Genomic DNA, 18,923 nt, shown 5'->3' with positions numbered 1-18,923 from the left:
AATATATTTATTAAGAAAACATATACATTTCCAAGGAGTTAGATAATATATTATAATACTATGATAAGTGCTACAACAAAGAAAACACATTTTCAAAATATATTTCTCAATACATATGACTAATGAAACATTCAATTGGTGCTTGTTGCGACATAGTAAACGGTAGTTCACTCATTGTAATTGTGTAACACTCTGGCTGCCATTCCATTCCATGTGTGAACTTTCGGCTCTATTTCATTTGAATCAAGACCATGCAGTAGGTGACCACAGCGCCACATACCTGCAATTGAAAAAGAGGAGAAAATGTATGCGCAATTTCTATTTAGGTGATTAAGAAAACAACCTTCTACGAGACTATTGTATAACTGAATAATAAGATATGGACAGTCAGTAAATTTTAGGGATTTCTATGTGTTTATTACTTACGTATACATCTCTTATACACTAGTAGTTTTATTTATTAATTTACCATATGTAACACAACCTTTGCTCTAAGTATAATAGGCGTACATGTAATGATGGTAATTCATGTGTGTCAAACATCATGGATGCCCGAAAATGCGGGTTCACTTGGTACTCCACGTTATTTTGTTTCATATATTGGAGTTTATCTGTCTTTTCATAGAACTCCCTCTCTCTCTCTCGGTGTCTTCCTTTTGTTCTTCCTCTCTTTTACTATAATTTCTCTCTTTATCTCTTTCTCTCTGTTTTTCACTTTCTTCCTTGTTTGATTTCTCAATCCCTCTGTCTCCTCTTTCTCTTGCTTTCTCTCTCTCAGGCACGTACACAATCTCTCTCACATTCGCCTTGTAATAAAGGAGTCCCGGGTTCGATACCCGGCAAAAGAACACAGTGGTTCGGATCCCATTTTAAACTGTAGGTTCGGTCCCGATTAGCCTTGGTGTGCATAAAGTGGACTTAAAACACCAAATCAATCAATCAGTCTCTCACAATATTTTTGTCTCTCTTATCTATGTCTAATGATATTATGTCCTGGTGCCTATTTTTTAACACACCGTCCTCAGCTTTCTTTAGTTTGTATCGTTAACCACTGTAAAATATAGGCAGCGCATTTAGAGACGTAATATTTAACGACTGTTTAAGTTTTTGACAACGAAGCGAGTGTGGGATATTATAAATATAGTATCATGGGGACACTCGGCCACAAGCGTAGGGGAAGCGAGAGAAGAAAGCAAATTACTATACTCTCTCTCCGGTATGTTTGGAGCAAGTGGACGAAAACAAGTCTCTGCGCTAGTAGTGAGGGAATGGGATTGCGTAGAGGTGGGAAGCGACTGTAGTTACCAGCCTTCGCAGCAGTATGTAATGTTTCGCTTTGCCCACTCGATTTCCCCCGGATTTGCTCTGCGCGCGACCTTGCTTCACAGACGTAGAATATCCATTTTAGTGTCACAGTGTGCCGGGATTCATCTCATCTTGATTGAACTGCAATTATCGTTTAGGCGTTTTCCGTTATTTGATGTGCATCCTTTGAACTGAAAACGAAACCTATTAAAAAGTCATCCAAATCTTCACCGTTTCTATTTCATCATGTTTAATGCATAATATTGTCAGGAGAGAATTTCAATGCACAATTGAAGTAAGTTTGGCATACCGAAAGGGTTGCTGCCCGAACAGCCACATATCTATCCCTCATAACATTAAAATGTAAGAAAACATGACCTTTTCACGTGAAAGTCATATATAGTTTATTATAGAAACCGATAGGTGTGTCCCGGGTTCGAATCCTGATCTAGAGTGTTCCTTCATGACTTTGGTCATATCATGACTCACACTCATCATTGCGACTACCCAATGTGGCCAAAAAGCGAAGTTAAGAACAAAAATACAAATACATATAAATCGACAGATACTTACCGACCCAAAAAGTTCTAAGGAAACAGTAAAGAAATTCGCTCCTGAAATTGCGAGAGGCTTCTGACACTGTTGAGACACAACCCTGATGAAAATTTGGGCTTCCTTGGATCCATCTTCCCACGAGCACTCATATGCTGCTTGCAACACTGATTTGCTCTGGAAATAGAACGTGTTGAAGAGGCTATCAGAGATCATCTATATCCACTGAAAATACGTAATTACCCAGATGGCACAGACAATTTCCTGCTACAAGCTTGAACCCAGCAATCTAGTCACCATAAGTCGAAGTTGCAGCAACCTTGCCAAGGCAAGCCTGCTTCAAACTTGCCATAACTACCTGCAAATTTTGGCAGTAGAATTTCTGCAAAGCAAAAGTGCTTGCGAACACTCATTTGCAGAGCACCACTTAGATCAAACTTGCATCGAGCTAGTCAAATCAAACTTACTTTGACAAGTTATAAGCAAGCTATCGTTAGCTTGCCACAAGCTTATGTGCTATCTATTATAGTCCAAAATATAAATGATGTCATCAATACATTAAAACACAATCTTATTTATCAGATTTGATTTTGGTGTTTGAATATGTGAATCACTCTTTACTTTAGCACGTATCTTTGTTTTTTAAAAGAATAATTGCCTTTCCAAAAGTACAGTGATTGCGGCATTTATATAACTAAGCTAAGTATTACGTATATCCTTGTAATTTCAAGTGATTAAGATTACATCACAGGGTTTTAATCATAATATAATTGCTGAATGACCACACACTATGAATGAATCTTTACACCGATATCAAAATAAAAGTATTTATGTCAATATTTGAATAACATACGAACCTATACCGTACATCCCATGGATAATTTTTCTATCGTGTATCCATATGATAAATTCAGATCATTTAATGAAACGTACCTCTTCTATCAGTTTATTGCCAAATATGCAGAACAGAAACACCTGGGCTAAAGTATATATCATGTATCCCACAATATTCATTGCCCAAACGTCAAGGGCGGTGATCTGAAAAATGTTTTAGAGTACAAATGTCAGTGTTAAATATGGAAATATGCAATGCATTGGTTATGGCTAGACCTCTGATTTTTTATTTTTAACCTATTTTTTTTACAAGCATGTGAGAACCTACATTTTTTGTACCTATTTATATATGTTTAAAGGTTTTACACTATTTGTATGTCACACAGAGGCATTTGCTTTGTTTGGTCACGAAAAAAATCAATGACGAACGTGTTTGAAACTTACGCTATGTCGATTTCCCTTCATACAAGTCCCTGGTGATTTTTCAAAGCTGTAAACAAAGCAAAATTTCTGGTGCCACTGTTACCTGTACAGTCTAAAGTACAAACTTGTGATCCGTGTGGTCTTGCTTACTTTCGCGTCACTTCGGTGCTTTGTGGCATTCGCGCCTTGCAAACTGACATTTCAGCATTGACGTTTGCACCACGGACTATGCCTTTATTGCAATATTATTTTCAGTATATAACGTACCAATCCCTAAGATTATATGTTTATTAGAAAATCCTCTCTGAATACTTTATGTTGACCCGGGCATTCACTTGTTTTTCTCAGTTGTCTCAACCTCTGAGGCATGTAAACAATGCACAGTGTTGTGCTATGCAAACCTCCTGAGGTATTCAGGAAATAATTCGTTTCTTCTGCCTATGGAGTCAGCGGTTTGCATAGTGGGAATTAAAAACACGATTCGGCATGGAGGAAGAGCTCCATGGGCTAGGGATATAGAGGTGAGACAAGCTAAGGGGGGACTGACTTTTGGATTGGAATAGAGGAGAGAGGAGAGCTTAGGAGAGGAGTGGAGCAAAAATGAGACGACGCGCTGGTCAACCTATAGAGAACCCAAGAGAGGACTTAGTATATTTGTATTCATCGTAATTATCTTCATTCGTCAGATAGACAGGTAACTATCCTAACACCCAGCCATGATTCAGGTTCAACGAGTGACCGTTGCCTTTTCTAGCTGTTTAGTTCCTAAATTTTAGTTGCACCTTTCGCATTGCCAAGCGTAAACTCGTCATGTTAATGACGAGTGCTCTCATCATAGAGGATGAATGATGAATAGCTTACATCACCCAGAAATTAATTGCGAAGTGACTGGTTCTGATCCCATCATTCTATAGAATGATACGTGGTGGAGATAATCCTCACAGACAAAAATTGCGCAGTTTGAATGTGGATAAGATGAAGAAAGATTATTGCCTAACCATACATCGAAGAGTGGATTTTAATAGCAAATTTCTAATCGTAAGTTCTGCTATCGCCGTAGGGTTAGGCAACACACATAACGTTATACAAGATAGTGCGTATTTCAAGATATATATGTCTCATTTTCATTGCCGGTGACCATACCTAATCAGTATTTTCTCGGGAATCTTGAACTATTTTAAAATCCTTTGAACCTACTTCAGGATTTGTAGAGCCTAACTTTATATTTTAGGACCTATTTTAGGATTTTTAGAGCCTATTTTAGGAACCGAAAAGCACACTTTTTAGAACGTCAAAATCCGAGGTCTAGTTATAACAAAATCTTATATAATTAAGTTACACTTAATTTATTGTTCAACAATGCTTAACTCTGTTCATTTATATGTAAATCTTTTGTGTAACTTTGTTGCGTACGTGAGTTCTGTTTTCACCTTTTTTGTTGTTATTTTACGTGTTATTTTTTTCCCTGTACGATTAATTTTGGGTGCCGTGCTGTTAGCGAACGTGCTCGTATCGAACGCGTGCTCTTAGCGAACACAGTTACGGAAGGATTTGCACGTACGTGCTGTTAGGGAACACACAGACTTGTCCTATCTTATTTGTCCTTGAAACTGGTCATCATGCAAGTGTTGCCAGTGATAAGCCAACTTGCGTGGACAAATACCTCAGTGGCTGGTGCCTCTTGACCTAACCTGACTCACCCCTGATCATTCTTTAATCGGGCCTTCCTTGTCGCACAACAGTATTGCTACCTTGTGTTCTGACGTCAGACGAGGAATGCCTACAAGGTTAGGTTAGGCCTGTTAAGTTAGCTTCCATTAGCATAAAATGAAAAATTATTATTTAGGCTAAGAGAACTGAAGATAGCTAGTCTAACCTAAAATTGATAATATCATTTACAAATGTCTTAGGAAGTTGTCTTTTGTTCAGAAAGTAACCTAGGCTGGTTAACATTTACATTTCCTATGCAAAATTTGATTTTAAGGAAGATGAAATATATCAATATTTTAACAAAACTTTCATGTACTTAACCTAAATTGTTGAGGACCCTTCACTTAGCTAATTTTAAACTAAGATGAGTATAAGGTATCGCTGGCAACACTTGCATGTTGACCACTTTCAAGGACAAACCAGAAAGGGCAAGTTTGTGTGCTCGCTAACAGCCGCACCTGCAAATCCTTTCCAGCTAGTGTTCGCTAAGAGCACGTGTTCGGTACGACCAAGGAATCTAATTTTGTGTCTCGTATTTACTTTGAGTAGGTGGCAGAACGGACACACACCCAATCTCGCCCTTCAAACAAATGAGTTAGTTCGAGTTTTTTTTAAAGTCCAATTTATGGACTGTTCATACTGTTTCAAATGGGGTCGGAACTACTATGTACTCCCACTGGCTATCGAACCGAGACCTCTTGATTTCAAGGCGACGACGTTTCATTTACGCCTTCGGGAAGTCCACATACAATAAGGACGAATTTCAATTCAAATTAATTTGAATACACACTAATACAGAGAATTTAACGCAAGAATGAAAGATGGAATGTGCACTCTGAGTTGAATTATTGTATCCTCAGCAGCATGCCATTCTTGACAGGGATTGCAGCTTTCCTTTTGACTCAACGATTCTAGTGAAATGAATATGCGATACTTGACGTGCTTCAAATACACACACTGGCTTCTAAATGAGTAAATCTTTTCTAAAAACTTTGATTTGATAAATTTTGAGTTTTGTGTGTAACACATTTACCAATAAGTCTTCTATGTCCCGTCTTCTACGCAGTTAGATCCCCCAATGTTAATCTGCTTCAAACTTCTGTTTGCTTAATGCCACTTTTTTTGGAGAGTATTTTGCTTGTCTTTCTTATCCATCCTTGGCAGGTCCGTACCACAAATGATTCCCTTTTCCGTCTCTCTGCATTGTTTTCTTATTCTATACTAGCTTATTACCCGGCGTTGCCCGGATATTTGTTTATCCCAATCTTCTATTAGATACGAAAATAATGTATTCTAACTATAGTGTCAAATGCAACTAATTTTATTTACAGGTATAAGTACAATATATAAATTTTAAAGTAAAATATTTTATTATAATATATATATATTAATATTATATATATATTAATATTATATATATATATATAAAATATTAATTTAACTGAAAACTTCATTATAAACAGCATTTTTAGTTTCACCTCCAGGAGCAAGAATAAATCAATTAAACGGCATTGGGAGTGTCACTATTCATCTCAGCGAGCCCGAAAGCTATGGATTCCACACTAATAACGATCGCTTTCGATTATTTTTACATGTAACCCCTTCCCACCCCCACCCCTAGGGGTGCCAGAGGTTTCTTACACACACAGTATATCTTACCAAGTTTGGTTGAAATTGCTCCAGCCGTTCGAGAGTTATGCCGGAACAAACACACACACGAACACATCAACATACATTCATGTTTATATATAGTATATAGAAGATATAGATTTGTCTTGAGTATTTTTCTACCGCATTTAATATCAAATTCACTAATCCTACTAAAATTAATATATGATTAATATTATCAGAAATCGTTAATTTCTTACATTATAGATATAGACATTTGTCAATATGGGCGTAACATGAAATTCTACTTACACATTTTTCTAGAATTAAGTATTGCATAGTACAGAGTTGTGTTAAATTGTTAATTTGATTGTGTATATAGATGTTAGGCTGAATATATACGAACAAGTGGATATAGTGAGAAACACTATACCTGACAACTCTGCAGCCAGGCAACTGTGCTGGAAGGAGAAGTAGAGAGAAGAGCCAGAAAATACCCAACGCCCCAGTGCAAGGTGTGATTTCTCTATTGTTTTTTTTTTAAAAAAAATCCTGTTTATACGTAGAACTCTGGAGGACAATACTTGATGGCATCGAATCAGTATTGACTAGTGTGGCTACTGAGTTGTCTGTAAGTGAACCACAAACTTCGCCTTGTAAAGGAAATGTAATTGGTTCGATCCTCGGTAAAGGCAAATTCAACAATGATTCGGATATAACTTTGAACTGTAGGTCTATTCTGAAATAGCATGTTGGAGCATAAACGTATATATGAAAGTAATATATGAGAAAATATTCGACAACATACCTTTGCGAGTTCGTAGCCCAGGAGACTGAGAGCAACCGTGCTTGTTAACATATGTAGGAGAAGCGCAAAGCCATATGTATCTCCGACAGAATCTATGAACCTAAAAGAAGAGGAAAGTGGCATTCAGAAACTAAAAGTATTGTAAACATTTGAATTTTTATATACATATGTGGAAGTGACCTATGAGAAGAACAATGAGAGAAAATGTAACCCTTGTCCCTTTTCAAATGCAATATTTTTAGCGTTTCAATCTAAATGTTTATACTTCAATGAGAGAACAAAGTTATACATATTTATATACTATGTCATTAAAATAGATATAAAATATGAGAACTAATTATGAATTAGATAAGACAAAAAAAGTCTATGCCTCGAAGCTATCCTAGAATCATACGCGTTGTACTTTAATTACTCAGGCAATGAGGCCTCATTGTATGCAGAGTTTGGCCGTACAATACCTACAAACTTTCACAGTGTGTAGAGGACATGGAGACAAACAACTTTGCATTCTGTTCATTGGGACCTCTTTTTGATGTTACGATGTCTCTGAAAATGACATATTTAGTATTTCATGTTTATTTACAATTGTTGTGAACAATAGACAATGACGGCTCAAGAATCGCCTCTACACTTACAACAAAAGTTTGTTACTCATTGTTTTGGAAACAAAATTAACTCACATTTTGTTGTTTTACAATTAATGTAAATGTAAAATGTACTGTATATTACGTAATTCGTGTAGTATCTTATATTATTAAAAAGGTAAATTTGTATAATTTAAGCCCATATTTAACTCCATATTTAGGTAAAAAGAACTAAATATGTACCAGGTAGCGGAACAGTCAGTTTACCCAAAAAACACATTGATGATAGTATTCCGATAGTGTTTGTGCTTCTTGTGCTAAGTAATATTTTTAGGTATACGGTAGGGAACATTGGGAACTTGAAAACAACTCCACTTGTTATTCAGATTACTGTTTTGCATTGCAGCAAGATGGAGCTCCTCCACATTAGAGACGTCATGTTCAATTTTTTTTAAGATGACACATTTGAAGAGTGGATAGGACGCCGTGGTACCATTGATAAACCTGTGCGTTCTTGTGATTTAACGCCATGCGTTTTTGCTTTGTGGGGAATTGTTAAGGATATGGTATACTCATCATCACCGGCAGATTTGGATGCACTGAAGGACTCAATTATCAATGCGTTTCATGTCATCAACAATGATGCAAGTTTACTGCATCGTATTTGCAATTGTTGACCGTTGCACACAATGTATTGCAAACAATGGAGGGCACTTTGAACTAACCACTGAAACTGGAATTTTGTGTACTTACTTGTATTTTGCATGTATACTTGAATTTTGTGTATTGATTGATTGATTAATTTTGTGTTTTATGTCGACTTTATGCAAAGTAAGGCTAATCGGGACTGGACCTAAAGTTTAAAGTGGGATCCGAACCACTATGTGCCTCCACCGGGCACTTTTGTGGCACCCTGTATTTACAGATTTAGCACATTTTTTCTACATATAAATTCCTGATCATAAGTATGAATACAGGAACGCAGTGATTTTCAACAATCCCCCAATACCCACCTAACACCCCCCCCCCAAATGTCCTCAACATCCTCGTAATATTTTTCCCCAAAGGCTCAATTTCTGGTGATTTTGGATCTAAATAAACCCTTACACACTACTAAACATGAACTTCAACCCCACAAAGTGAACAATTATGGATAAACCCATGTGAGACACTTACCTTACAATGTGCTTATGTCGTTCCACCCAGTACTTGATAGCGGACCTCACGTAGAGTTGCTGCTCGGTTGTCAACGCATTTTCGCCTACGTTGCCGTCGTCCAGTGATTTGTACATGTCAACATTAAATGTTGTCGGATGTATCCTGTTTCTTGGAGCCTGTTGGACTGAGATAATCATGTCTCTACCGTCGGTGTGATGGTCAGAATTTACGTCCGTCTGTCGCTCTGCTTCTCTGAGTGCCTTGGGGTCTCTGCCGGCGCTTAGTTCTACGAGTAGAACCATGATCTCTTTAAGATGCTTCAGCTGCTCGCAAGCGTAGATCAGCCAGGAACAGAACAAGACATCGATGGAGGTGACTTGGAATATGCCGACTGCGAGCCAATACAGCTGGAAAACAATGCAAAATTACGCAATATTGATATTCAGATAAATTTAAAATCACACGCTGGAACATTATAATTTATAGATTTAACCAGTGGCGTATTATCCATGTTACCGGTACACCAAGTTTCGTCATATATTTCTCAAACACTTAGCTTCAATAAATGAAAATTTACTCATTATACCATGAAAACTATCAAAACAAGTTTAAAACCAGAATTTAAGTAACTTTTAAAAGAACTTAAAGAATGGTTTATATACGTCACTGGTCGTTCTCCAACGCAGGCTACTGACAACCCGTTTCCCCCAGGCTGAAAATAGGGGCGAGTGGCTTTACAAAAACAGGCAGCATACGTACTCAGTTCCAACGCTACAAAGAACGTTGGCGGGAGAAAACTGCTTATATCTCTCTGATTTGTGTCCCGAGATTAGTGAGGCAGTGTTGCTACATGAAGGGAAAGTTCCCTTGATGAAAGGAAAACCACGTTCAATTTTTGGAGAAAATAAAAATTGTGTGAAACATATGGAAGTATCCGAAAAAAATGAAATAGTCAGACTCCTCTCTGTGCTTTACTTGCATGCCTGAGTTGGTGTTTTATTTTCTGTTTTGTGTACTTAATCTAGATTGGAATATATAATAAATATTTACAATAAGTAAGAATTGTAACGGTAAACCAGGACAAATTTTCAGTATACAAAACTGGATATAACAGTATGTTTTATAAATTAAATCTATGGGTTTATTTTGAACTCGTGCGCTCAAATGCTTGACCCCATCACGTGATGCTTATTTTTATATAGGTATTATGACTAGTATAAAAATGAAATAATTCTTGAAACTTTCTTGGCGGGGTATAATGAAGAGGTTTTCTCGGGCAATCAGCCAGGTGATTTCCCGATAGGCTTCCGAGCTTTCGAGACCTAACATCACTCTCATCAGGGATCCCTGAAGATGGAAGTGACGTTAGCTCTCGAAAGCTAGGAAGCATATCCGTAAATCACCTGGATCATTGCCAGAGAAAACCTCTTCATAGTGTAGAAGCATTATTCCGTACGTTTACACCCCTAGAAATATGATTGATAGAATTAGGTTATTTTACATAGCTTTCCTGTCACTTTTGGCTAATCGTGAAGATGAGACTGAGCGATGATATGATGGAATTAATGAAGGAACACTCGCAGAAAACACGCATGCCCATGCGGGATTCGAACTCGGGACGTCTGGCGTTTTAGCGCGCTGTACCAGCCATTCCGTCATTGATGTCGGCCCTAAACAATATGGAAAAAGTAGCCAAAACTACTTCTAAGATAGTATTTACCTGATATATGTAAACATAAATAAAATTCCCCGTGTCCTCTATGTCTACTGGGTACCAGGCTTCACAAATGAGCATCCTCCTGTGAGTGACGACCGTGGCATTTCCTTCTTGAACCTTGACAGTCTTACGCATTATGAAGGGCTTGATCGCCCAGACAGATCCGGCAACTTCGGTACCGAAAAGAACGAAGAAGAAGACCCATCTGATCGTCTTCACCGCGTTCTCTTGGTACTTAGCATCGGAGGCACTGAACAACGGGTGACTGTTCTTCTCGTCCCACATACCAAGTGTCTCCCGAAACTTCTTCCTATTGATCATAAAGTAGTATAACTTGGTCACTTCGTGTACCGTGAAGCACGTAGAGATGGCGTTGCTAACAAGTGCATCCAGATCGTTTCTTTTCATCACGAGATCGATCAAGGAGAAGACAAAATGGGTTGTGATCAGCGACATATGTGCAAAAGAATATAATGCATGAAGCATTTGCTTCCTCTTGCTCTGGTCCTTCCCGTAGTCGATCATGAAATGGCCAACGTATTGCATCACGCGGACGTTTGTCCAGACACATTCCATTAAGTTTGTGAGTTTCATTTTGTCCATGGTTCAGGACAGATGTCAGTGGGAAGTTTAGCCTATTGTCTGTAAACTTTTGTGTTGGCTACAGATAGCAATGTGAAGCTTGTATTGTTTCTTGTAATTATCATAAAATATCCAGTCTCTTAAAACATTAACGTTCGGTACAGTATGCTCACGAAGAGACTGGAATAGAAAGTTCTGTTTTGTAAATTGTCTTTTACAAGAGACAGCTTAAAGAAGTTCCGTGATGTACTGGTAACTAGTATTTTGGAACAGATAGTCTTAAAGCTATGGTGTGTAGTTTTATCTAACTAGTCCCGAACAACACCAACAGCTTAGCATTTCCACTGGATAGATATTACCCTAGCGTTCACTTTGTACACAGTTTGTCTCTCACGTTCGCTAATTGTCAAGTGATTGCCGCAGCAGAAGTGCTATTTATTATTCTTTTTATCCAACAGTAAAAAGCCGAGCGTTTGATGTTTAGAAAAGTTTCTTGCATTATTGTCTATTCTTGTGACTTATTACTTGTGCCTCATTGTTAATAAGTTCCAACTTGATGATTTCTTGTCGTGTTACGATCCACTTACTCATTACAAAGTCATCGAAACAGGCTACCTAAGTGAAAAAATGTGACACCAAAGATCGCCATTACAAGTTTAATGATGAGAAACTAGGTACACGTTGCAAGTGTGTGTACAAAATTTTTTAGCAGTTGAAGGAATATTCGGAAAAATGTGATTTGTTCATAAATCAAATTTTTGTATGGAAGAAGTTTACGACGAAATAAAATGTTAATGCAATGGATTGCATCTTTACTGGATTACGTTTATTTTTATTTCCATGTTTCCGTTTTTGCTATTAATGAGGTTTGTACGGTTTTGTGGCACACCCAGTCCATATTAACTCTACAGGGTGGCTGGAACGTAACTGCCTATTAAAAAAATACTTACAACTTTTGTAAATAACATTGCATTTGCATGAAACAAAATGGATTGTCATCCTTGAAGTACTACAATTTAATTGCTAATATTTACTTTCTCTTCACTGTGACAAGGGCAACACATAATGACACAATCCCTGACACATGACATTACAAAGTGGGGCAGTTCTGATAAAGGCACATAGGTGGTGACGGTGTGTTCACACAACTCGTGCTTCAGTGGATGACAGGATCATCAGAAATTGCCATTCGAACAAACATATAACATCGATTCGAAACTTTTCAAAATCTATTACACTTCAGCCCTCAGCGTCAGCTGAGAATAACCAACTTTGAGACGGGTCTCTCAAGTACCAGATGAGAAACGTTGCGGTAAAAGGTTTACAATCACGCACATTCGATGAAATGAGAAATGACAAGGCACTAACATAATACACATTCAAACATATATAGTAAATTGGATTAAGAATATTAAGCAATGTTTGTAATTGTTAGTACTCAATTTGAGTTGAGTTGTTGTTTTAAGTTCACTTTATGCACAAATAGGCTAATTGGGACTGGACCTACAGTTTAAAGTGGGATCCGAACCACTATGTGCCTCCACCGGGTATTGGGGGAGGCCAGTACTCAATTTGAAATCACATAAATGTATATAAGGTTTGAAACATTGGATCGAGTTTTGTTCCACCTGGAGGAAATTGTCATCAAGTTCGAGCAGGAGGAGTCAAAATTGTGTGGAGTTTAGGCGACATTTAATTTAGAACATCCTGCTCAATATCGAACAGTTCTAGGAAAATCATATTTTTCACGACTTATGGAGAAAATATGTTTGGAACACAGGCAAATGGATGTTTTCACAACCATCAACGAGTTTGTAAGGGTATAAATTATTTTTTGTCAAACAATGAGAGGTTCCGGGTTTTAATTCCACAGTTTTCTCTCCTCTCTCTCGCTATTTCTCTCTCTCTCTCTCTCTTTCTTTTTCTCTCTCTCTCTCTCTCTCTCTCTCTCTCTCTCTCTCTCTTTGTTAACGTTTAGGAAGTACGAAGCAATGTCTAAGGAATCGTATTTTTCCCTGCCTGAAATGGTCACTTCATAATTGTGCATATTATTGTTAATCTATAATATTTATTTTCACATTAATTTTCTTGGTATAACACACTTCTTTGATAACATAAACAGTTGATGTAACGAAAAATAACCTAGATAATGAACATATCTTGCTATATGTACATTCTTACAATATCTCTTTACTTTATATGCCCCGTGTCCATTGCAACCTGCCATGAAGGCATGTTTAAGGGATATGAGGGTAGGACCTCACACATTCCCAATCTCGCCCATTTTGGAGGTGATGTGATCAGCACTACGCTCCGGCCGACTTAATCCGCCCTGCCCTGCCCAAGTAAATGTTTTGGAGAATCCCACTGCTGCTTCATGTAGGGAGAAGGCCGGAAAATTCCAAACTTAGATCGTCCACCCAGAGAATCGAACTTGAGTCTGTTAGCAACCATACACCCCACTGCGGTTCCCTGCCACTATTCACGTAATACTCCATAATTATATACAAGTATTACATTATCACATGAAGACCAATGTCTTATCTGTTGATTAAAATCACAGAGGTCTTACTTCCACACCTATTCTTAAAATAGTTCTTTCTATTTTGCTATTTTACGTCTATTTTCTGTTACTTTTGGCTTAGGCACTGAAAAACAGTCATCTTCGAAACTGGCTTATCCGATGGCGAAGTAGTAACGTTGTGGCTTCGCAATAAAGGGATTCCTGGTTCGATACCCAGTAGAGGAATTCAATTTAAACTGTTGGTCCAGATTAGCCTTTCTGTATATAAAGTGGACTTAAAACTCAAACAAACAAATAATATTCCATAATATACAGGGTGGCCCAAAAAACGTGACCGAACACAATACAACGGTTCTAAATTTCGATTAACTTTTTTTTGGGCCACCCTGTACCATGGGTGTTCTTTGTGTCTCTTCATCAATTTCTTCATTACTCATCCTCACTGTAGTGAATAGCCAAAAGTGGTAGAAAAGCGACACTAAATAACAAAAACGTAATATAATTTGTTATTTACGCTGGTTTGCATACATGAATTCATTATTAGCATCAATTTATTTATTAACATGTAGTTTCAAAGTGTATTTGATAATTGCAAACTTAGGCACATGTTAATAATTACAGCCCATAAATGGGTGTGTTAGGATTATGTTGAAGTCTACAGGCAGGCTATAGGGATTGGACCCTTAGTTTAACGTTGTATCCGAATCACTATGGGGCTCCACCAGGTATCGATCCCTTGTTTATAAGGGTCGACGTTACAACTACTCTCTCTATCGGGGAGACCACATATAAACTGCTTGATAAACTTTTACAAATTTCCTTTGATGACACGCGTGATATGTGTTAATTTTAATGTACAAAATCCTCCAAACAAAAGACCCGCAATATCTCTATAACCGATTTCAACACCTTTCTGACTTTCACAGCCGCAACATCAGATCGCGCGAAAGGTATCTCCTCTTCATTCCATTCCACAAATACAATCTATATGCAAATTCTTTACTGTTACCTCAGCAGGCCTTTGGAACACGTTTCCACCTGAAATTCATATCTCGTTCTCAATTGCGACGTTCAAAAATCTGTTAATATTACACATATTATATAATGAAAACTAAATGTTTGACTTTCCAAGTAAAGTGGTGGGTGCAGAGAATGATAGAAGAACGTAAGGAACAAGAATGATTTAATGTAATAGAATAGTTAAGATAAATTATCGTCAAAGTATACCGTTTTGGACTGTGTTTAAGTAAGTGTAGTGTTATATATTTGATTGTACGTGCGTATGAGTACTACATATGTGTATGTGTAAGGGCAAGAATATGTAAATGTGAGTGTGTGTGTGTGTGCGCCCGTATCTGTAGGTTAGATTTCTATTCTAATATGTATTTTTTTCTTTCTGTTTTTATTCCTCTGTAATTTTTATATATCTTTCTTTCTGCCTTTTCTTTTTAGTAGTGTAATTGATGATACTACTGGCTCAACAAATGATGAAACCCCCTCAGGCAGATTTGGCTACACTTAAACCTTGCTCAAGATGAGCATATGAGCTTTTTGCTCAAGTGTAGCACCCTGTCTAATCCAAGATTTTTGTAAAAATGCCCTCGGGAATTTCCCGAAACTACAGTGTACAAATGATGAGCCCCCTCAGATTGATTTGCCTACACTTATAAAAGGCACTTCTGCCAGATTGTTGTCCATAATCCTGTCAAAAATATGCCCCTCTTGATATTTTTTTTGCCCACACCTAAAACTAAGCCAAACGTATTAACACACACACACACACACACACACACTTACACACACACTGACCTTGACCTTGACCTTGAGATGACCTTGACCTTGACCTTGACCATTTTTTCGATTATTTTTTCGATTATTTTTTCGATTATTTTCACCTTGACCTTGACCTTGATCTTGAGATGACCTTGACCTTGACCTTGACCACACCCACCCACATACACACCCACACATACGTGCATATGCTACCTTGTGGGGACTCTGTTAGTGCACATACACTGTGGGGACCGGGGTAAAGCACAGTCGTAGTCTGATGTGTTTCTTGAAATTATGTGACAAATAACACAGTAAAACTATAAACTCCCGAAAATTAGAGGTAACCTACATTGTGAGCAAATTATACAAGAAAAACGTTTCCTATCCTTGTGGGGACACCAGTACCCACAAGGCCTGTGAAATCAGGTGGCCTCGGGTCCCCACAAGGTCCATTAGATTCATGAAAATTTGCACATACACTCCATACACACGATTGATTCTGTACAGACGCTGTGGGGACCGATGTGTAAATAAGTTTGAAAATGCTACCTTGTTGGTACTTCACAATAAAAGATAGAAAATACTTTTAGTCGGTGTGGATTTTTGCAGTTTTTGTCGGATATGATATTTTTCACAAACAAAATCGTAAATACTTGTCCTGCAGAGAATAAACCACTAGAAAAGAGAAACAGATATTACATGAAATAGGAGATATTTAACGGACACAAGAGCAGTGATAAAATTATTTGGATGAAATTAAATGACTGATAAAGAAAGTTACGAAAATAATTATAATAACGAGTGTTGTGCTATTTTGGGTAGAAAATAAATATTCTTGTTTTGTAAAGTGAAGACAAAAAGTGAAAAGCTACATAGCACGCGGATAAATAATAATAATATCATTTTGTGTGGAAATTCAGCATCATACAGAGAGATGTAGGACTTGAATTTAGCGCCTAAGTGACGAGCACGGTTGTGATCGATTCACGAAAGTTCTGGGTTCGAGTATTTTCTTAAGTGTCCCTTCATCAATGTTATCTAATCGTCACGATTAGCCAAAATAGGCAGAAAAATACGATTCAAAATGTGATATATAAACAAAGTATCTTGAATTCTTCTCACACATTATTTGTGTTTAATTTATATACATTTCAAATCATGCTTTCCTTTAAGTCGAATGTTATTTTATACCTACATTAAATTAATCATTTAAAAAGTGTTTTCACAAGGGATATAACTTCTGATGGAAAAACGAGTAGTGTCCCTACAACGTTATCTTCCATTGCAGAAATATATAGCGCTCTCAAAGGTATAGAAGCGGTCAGACATTTTCCAAGGAGAAGGAGGAGGGGAACAACATGAGCAATGTCAATATAAATTGACAAATTTTAATCAAAGAAGCTAAAATGTAACTTTACAAGTCATAAAATTATCAAAAGTAACTGTTATTATTATTATTGTATTATAATATACACATTACTAATTTATGATAATATATTATTTTTTTATGCATTATTTACTTCCCACAAATTTCATCAATTTACTTTATGTGCTCGCTTGTTTTGAAATAACGAGGTCATGGCTTTGATTTGCGATAGAAATTCTATAGACGTTTAAGAAACTTTTAGCCCACAAGCTTATATTTTTGTTGTAGTTTATTAGTGCCAATGCAAAAGTGAGTAATGTTCCTACAAGTTTGTAATCTTCTGTTGAAGAAGTGTATGATGTCCTCACAAGGTTTATTACTTCTGATGCAAAGGTGAGTAGTGTCCCCACAAGGTTGTTATCTTCTGTTGAACAATTTTATGATGTCCTCACAAGGTTTATTACTTCTGATGCAAAAGTGAGTAGTGTCCCCACAAGGTTGTTACCTTCTGTTGAAGAAGTGTATGATGTCCTCACAAGGCTTATTACTTCCGATACAAAATGAGTAGTGTCCCCATAAGGTTACTATATTCTGTTGAAGAAGTGATATGATGTCCTCACAAGGTTTATTACTTCTGATGCAAAGTGAGTAGTGTCCCCACAAGGTTGTTACCTTCTGTTGAAGAAGTGTATGATGTCCTCACAAGGTTTATTACTTCTGGTGCAAAGCGAGTAGTGTCCCCACAAGGTTGTTATCTTCTGTTGAAGAAGTGTATGATGTCCTCACAAGGTTTATTACTTCTGATGCAAAGCGAGTAGTGTCCCCACAAGGTTGTTATCTTCTGTTGAAGAAGTGTATGATGTCCTCACAAGGTTTATTACTTCTCATGCAAAAGTGAGTAGCGTCGTCCCAACGCACACAAGGTTGCTGCCTTCGTTGAAGAATTATAGTGTGCGCTCAAATAATATAGGAGCGCTTAAATTTTTTCCAACAAAGAAGGAGGGGAACATAACTCATGTGCATAATCAATATTTTAGTGAGGAAGCTGAAATGTAACTTTATATGTCAAAATAATAGTAATTGTAACATTTATTGCATATTACTTATTTATGCTAATATACTATTGATTTTGTTTATTTCACTTCGCTTTTCTGCAACTTTGGCTAATTACGAAAATGGGGATGAGTGATGATGTGATAATATTTTATTGTTGCATGCATTATCTACTTCTCACAAATTTGATCAATTTACTTTATGTGCTCTATAATCTCTGGAGCAAGCGAAGGAAAGCAAGTGTCTGCGCAAGTGGTGACGCTAGACGGCTCCACCAATGAACAGGTGAGAGGAAATGGCATTGCGTGAGAGGGAAGACAGTCTGTCGTTACCAGTCTTCATAGCAGCGTGTACTGCTTCTTTCTACCCACTGGATTTTTATTGTTCTCTACGCCCTTAGCCAGGAATTCTTAGAAGGGGAAGGGGGGATGCAAACTTAATCCAAGAGGGGGAAAATTTTTAATATATGGTGTTGGATTGGTGAATTTAGCGGAAGGTATGTGGATACGTAACCATCCTCCCCCCCCCCCCAGTGCTATAGTCCCAACATTTTCAGAGAGTATACGCTAATTTTAGCCAAACGCTAGGGCAAGATAAAAAATGCTGTTGATGATGGAATATTAATGATGATATACACGTAATTGAATTGGCATAAATGAGGAGTAGAAGAGAAGAGGAGGCATTTTAAAAATACGAAATGCGTATTTCAATGATTGAATTAAAGCACTGGCATACATAGATATTTCTTTAGGAGGGGGCTGCTTTCTAGTAGGAACGGAATACACAATCAAATGTTCCGTAATTAAAATTTTTAACCTTCGATTTGACAGTTGTTCAATGACAGAAATGGCAATCTGGGGTCATTTATAAAGAGTTCGGTTTTTCCCTGAGTTCTTTACGGCGTTCATTTGGAAATGTCGATTTCT

The 18,923-nt window shown here is 37.3% G+C and overlaps 1 protein-coding gene across 1 annotated transcript; it reads right to left on the bottom strand.

Moving 5' to 3' along the window:
* Window positions 1–229: 229 nt before the first annotated feature.
* On the bottom strand, window positions 230–10,784 carry LOC146001947 (odorant receptor coreceptor-like). Its single transcript, XM_083139666.1, has 6 exons — window positions 10,703–10,784; window positions 9,001–9,389; window positions 7,241–7,340; window positions 2,791–2,895; window positions 1,879–2,034; window positions 230–280 (listed from the first exon to the last, which is right to left on the bottom strand). The coding sequence occupies exons 1-6, from the start codon at window positions 10,775–10,777 to the stop codon at window positions 230–232; spliced, it is 876 nt and encodes a 291-aa protein (XP_082995792.1). The 5' UTR covers window positions 10,778–10,784.
* Window positions 10,785–18,923: the final 8,139 nt, after the last annotated feature.

Source organism: Lepisma saccharinum, chromosome 18, assembly GCF_977018435.1.
Source record: "Lepisma saccharinum chromosome 18, izLepSacc3.1, whole genome shotgun sequence".
Classification (NCBI taxonomy): Eukaryota; Metazoa; Arthropoda; class Insecta; order Zygentoma; family Lepismatidae; genus Lepisma; species Lepisma saccharinum.
This window is presented reverse-complemented; position numbering and strand designations above follow the sequence as displayed.

What these genes read in the sequence shown, in the direction of transcription:
- LOC146001947 (XM_083139666.1), bottom strand. Translation starts at nt 10,777, where the DNA reads ATGCTCATTTGTGAAGCCTGGTACCCAGTAGACATAGAGGACACGGGG. An exon ending in GCAATAAACTGATAGAAGAG is followed by an intron (nt 2,035 to 2,790) that starts GTACGTTTCATT and finishes TTCTATTTCCAG; the next exon opens with AGCAAATCAGTGTTGCAAGC. An exon ending in CCTTAGAACTTTTTGGGTCG is followed by an intron (nt 281 to 1,878) that starts GTAAGTATCTGT and finishes TTTCAATTGCAG; the next exon opens with GTATGTGGCGCTGTGGTCAC.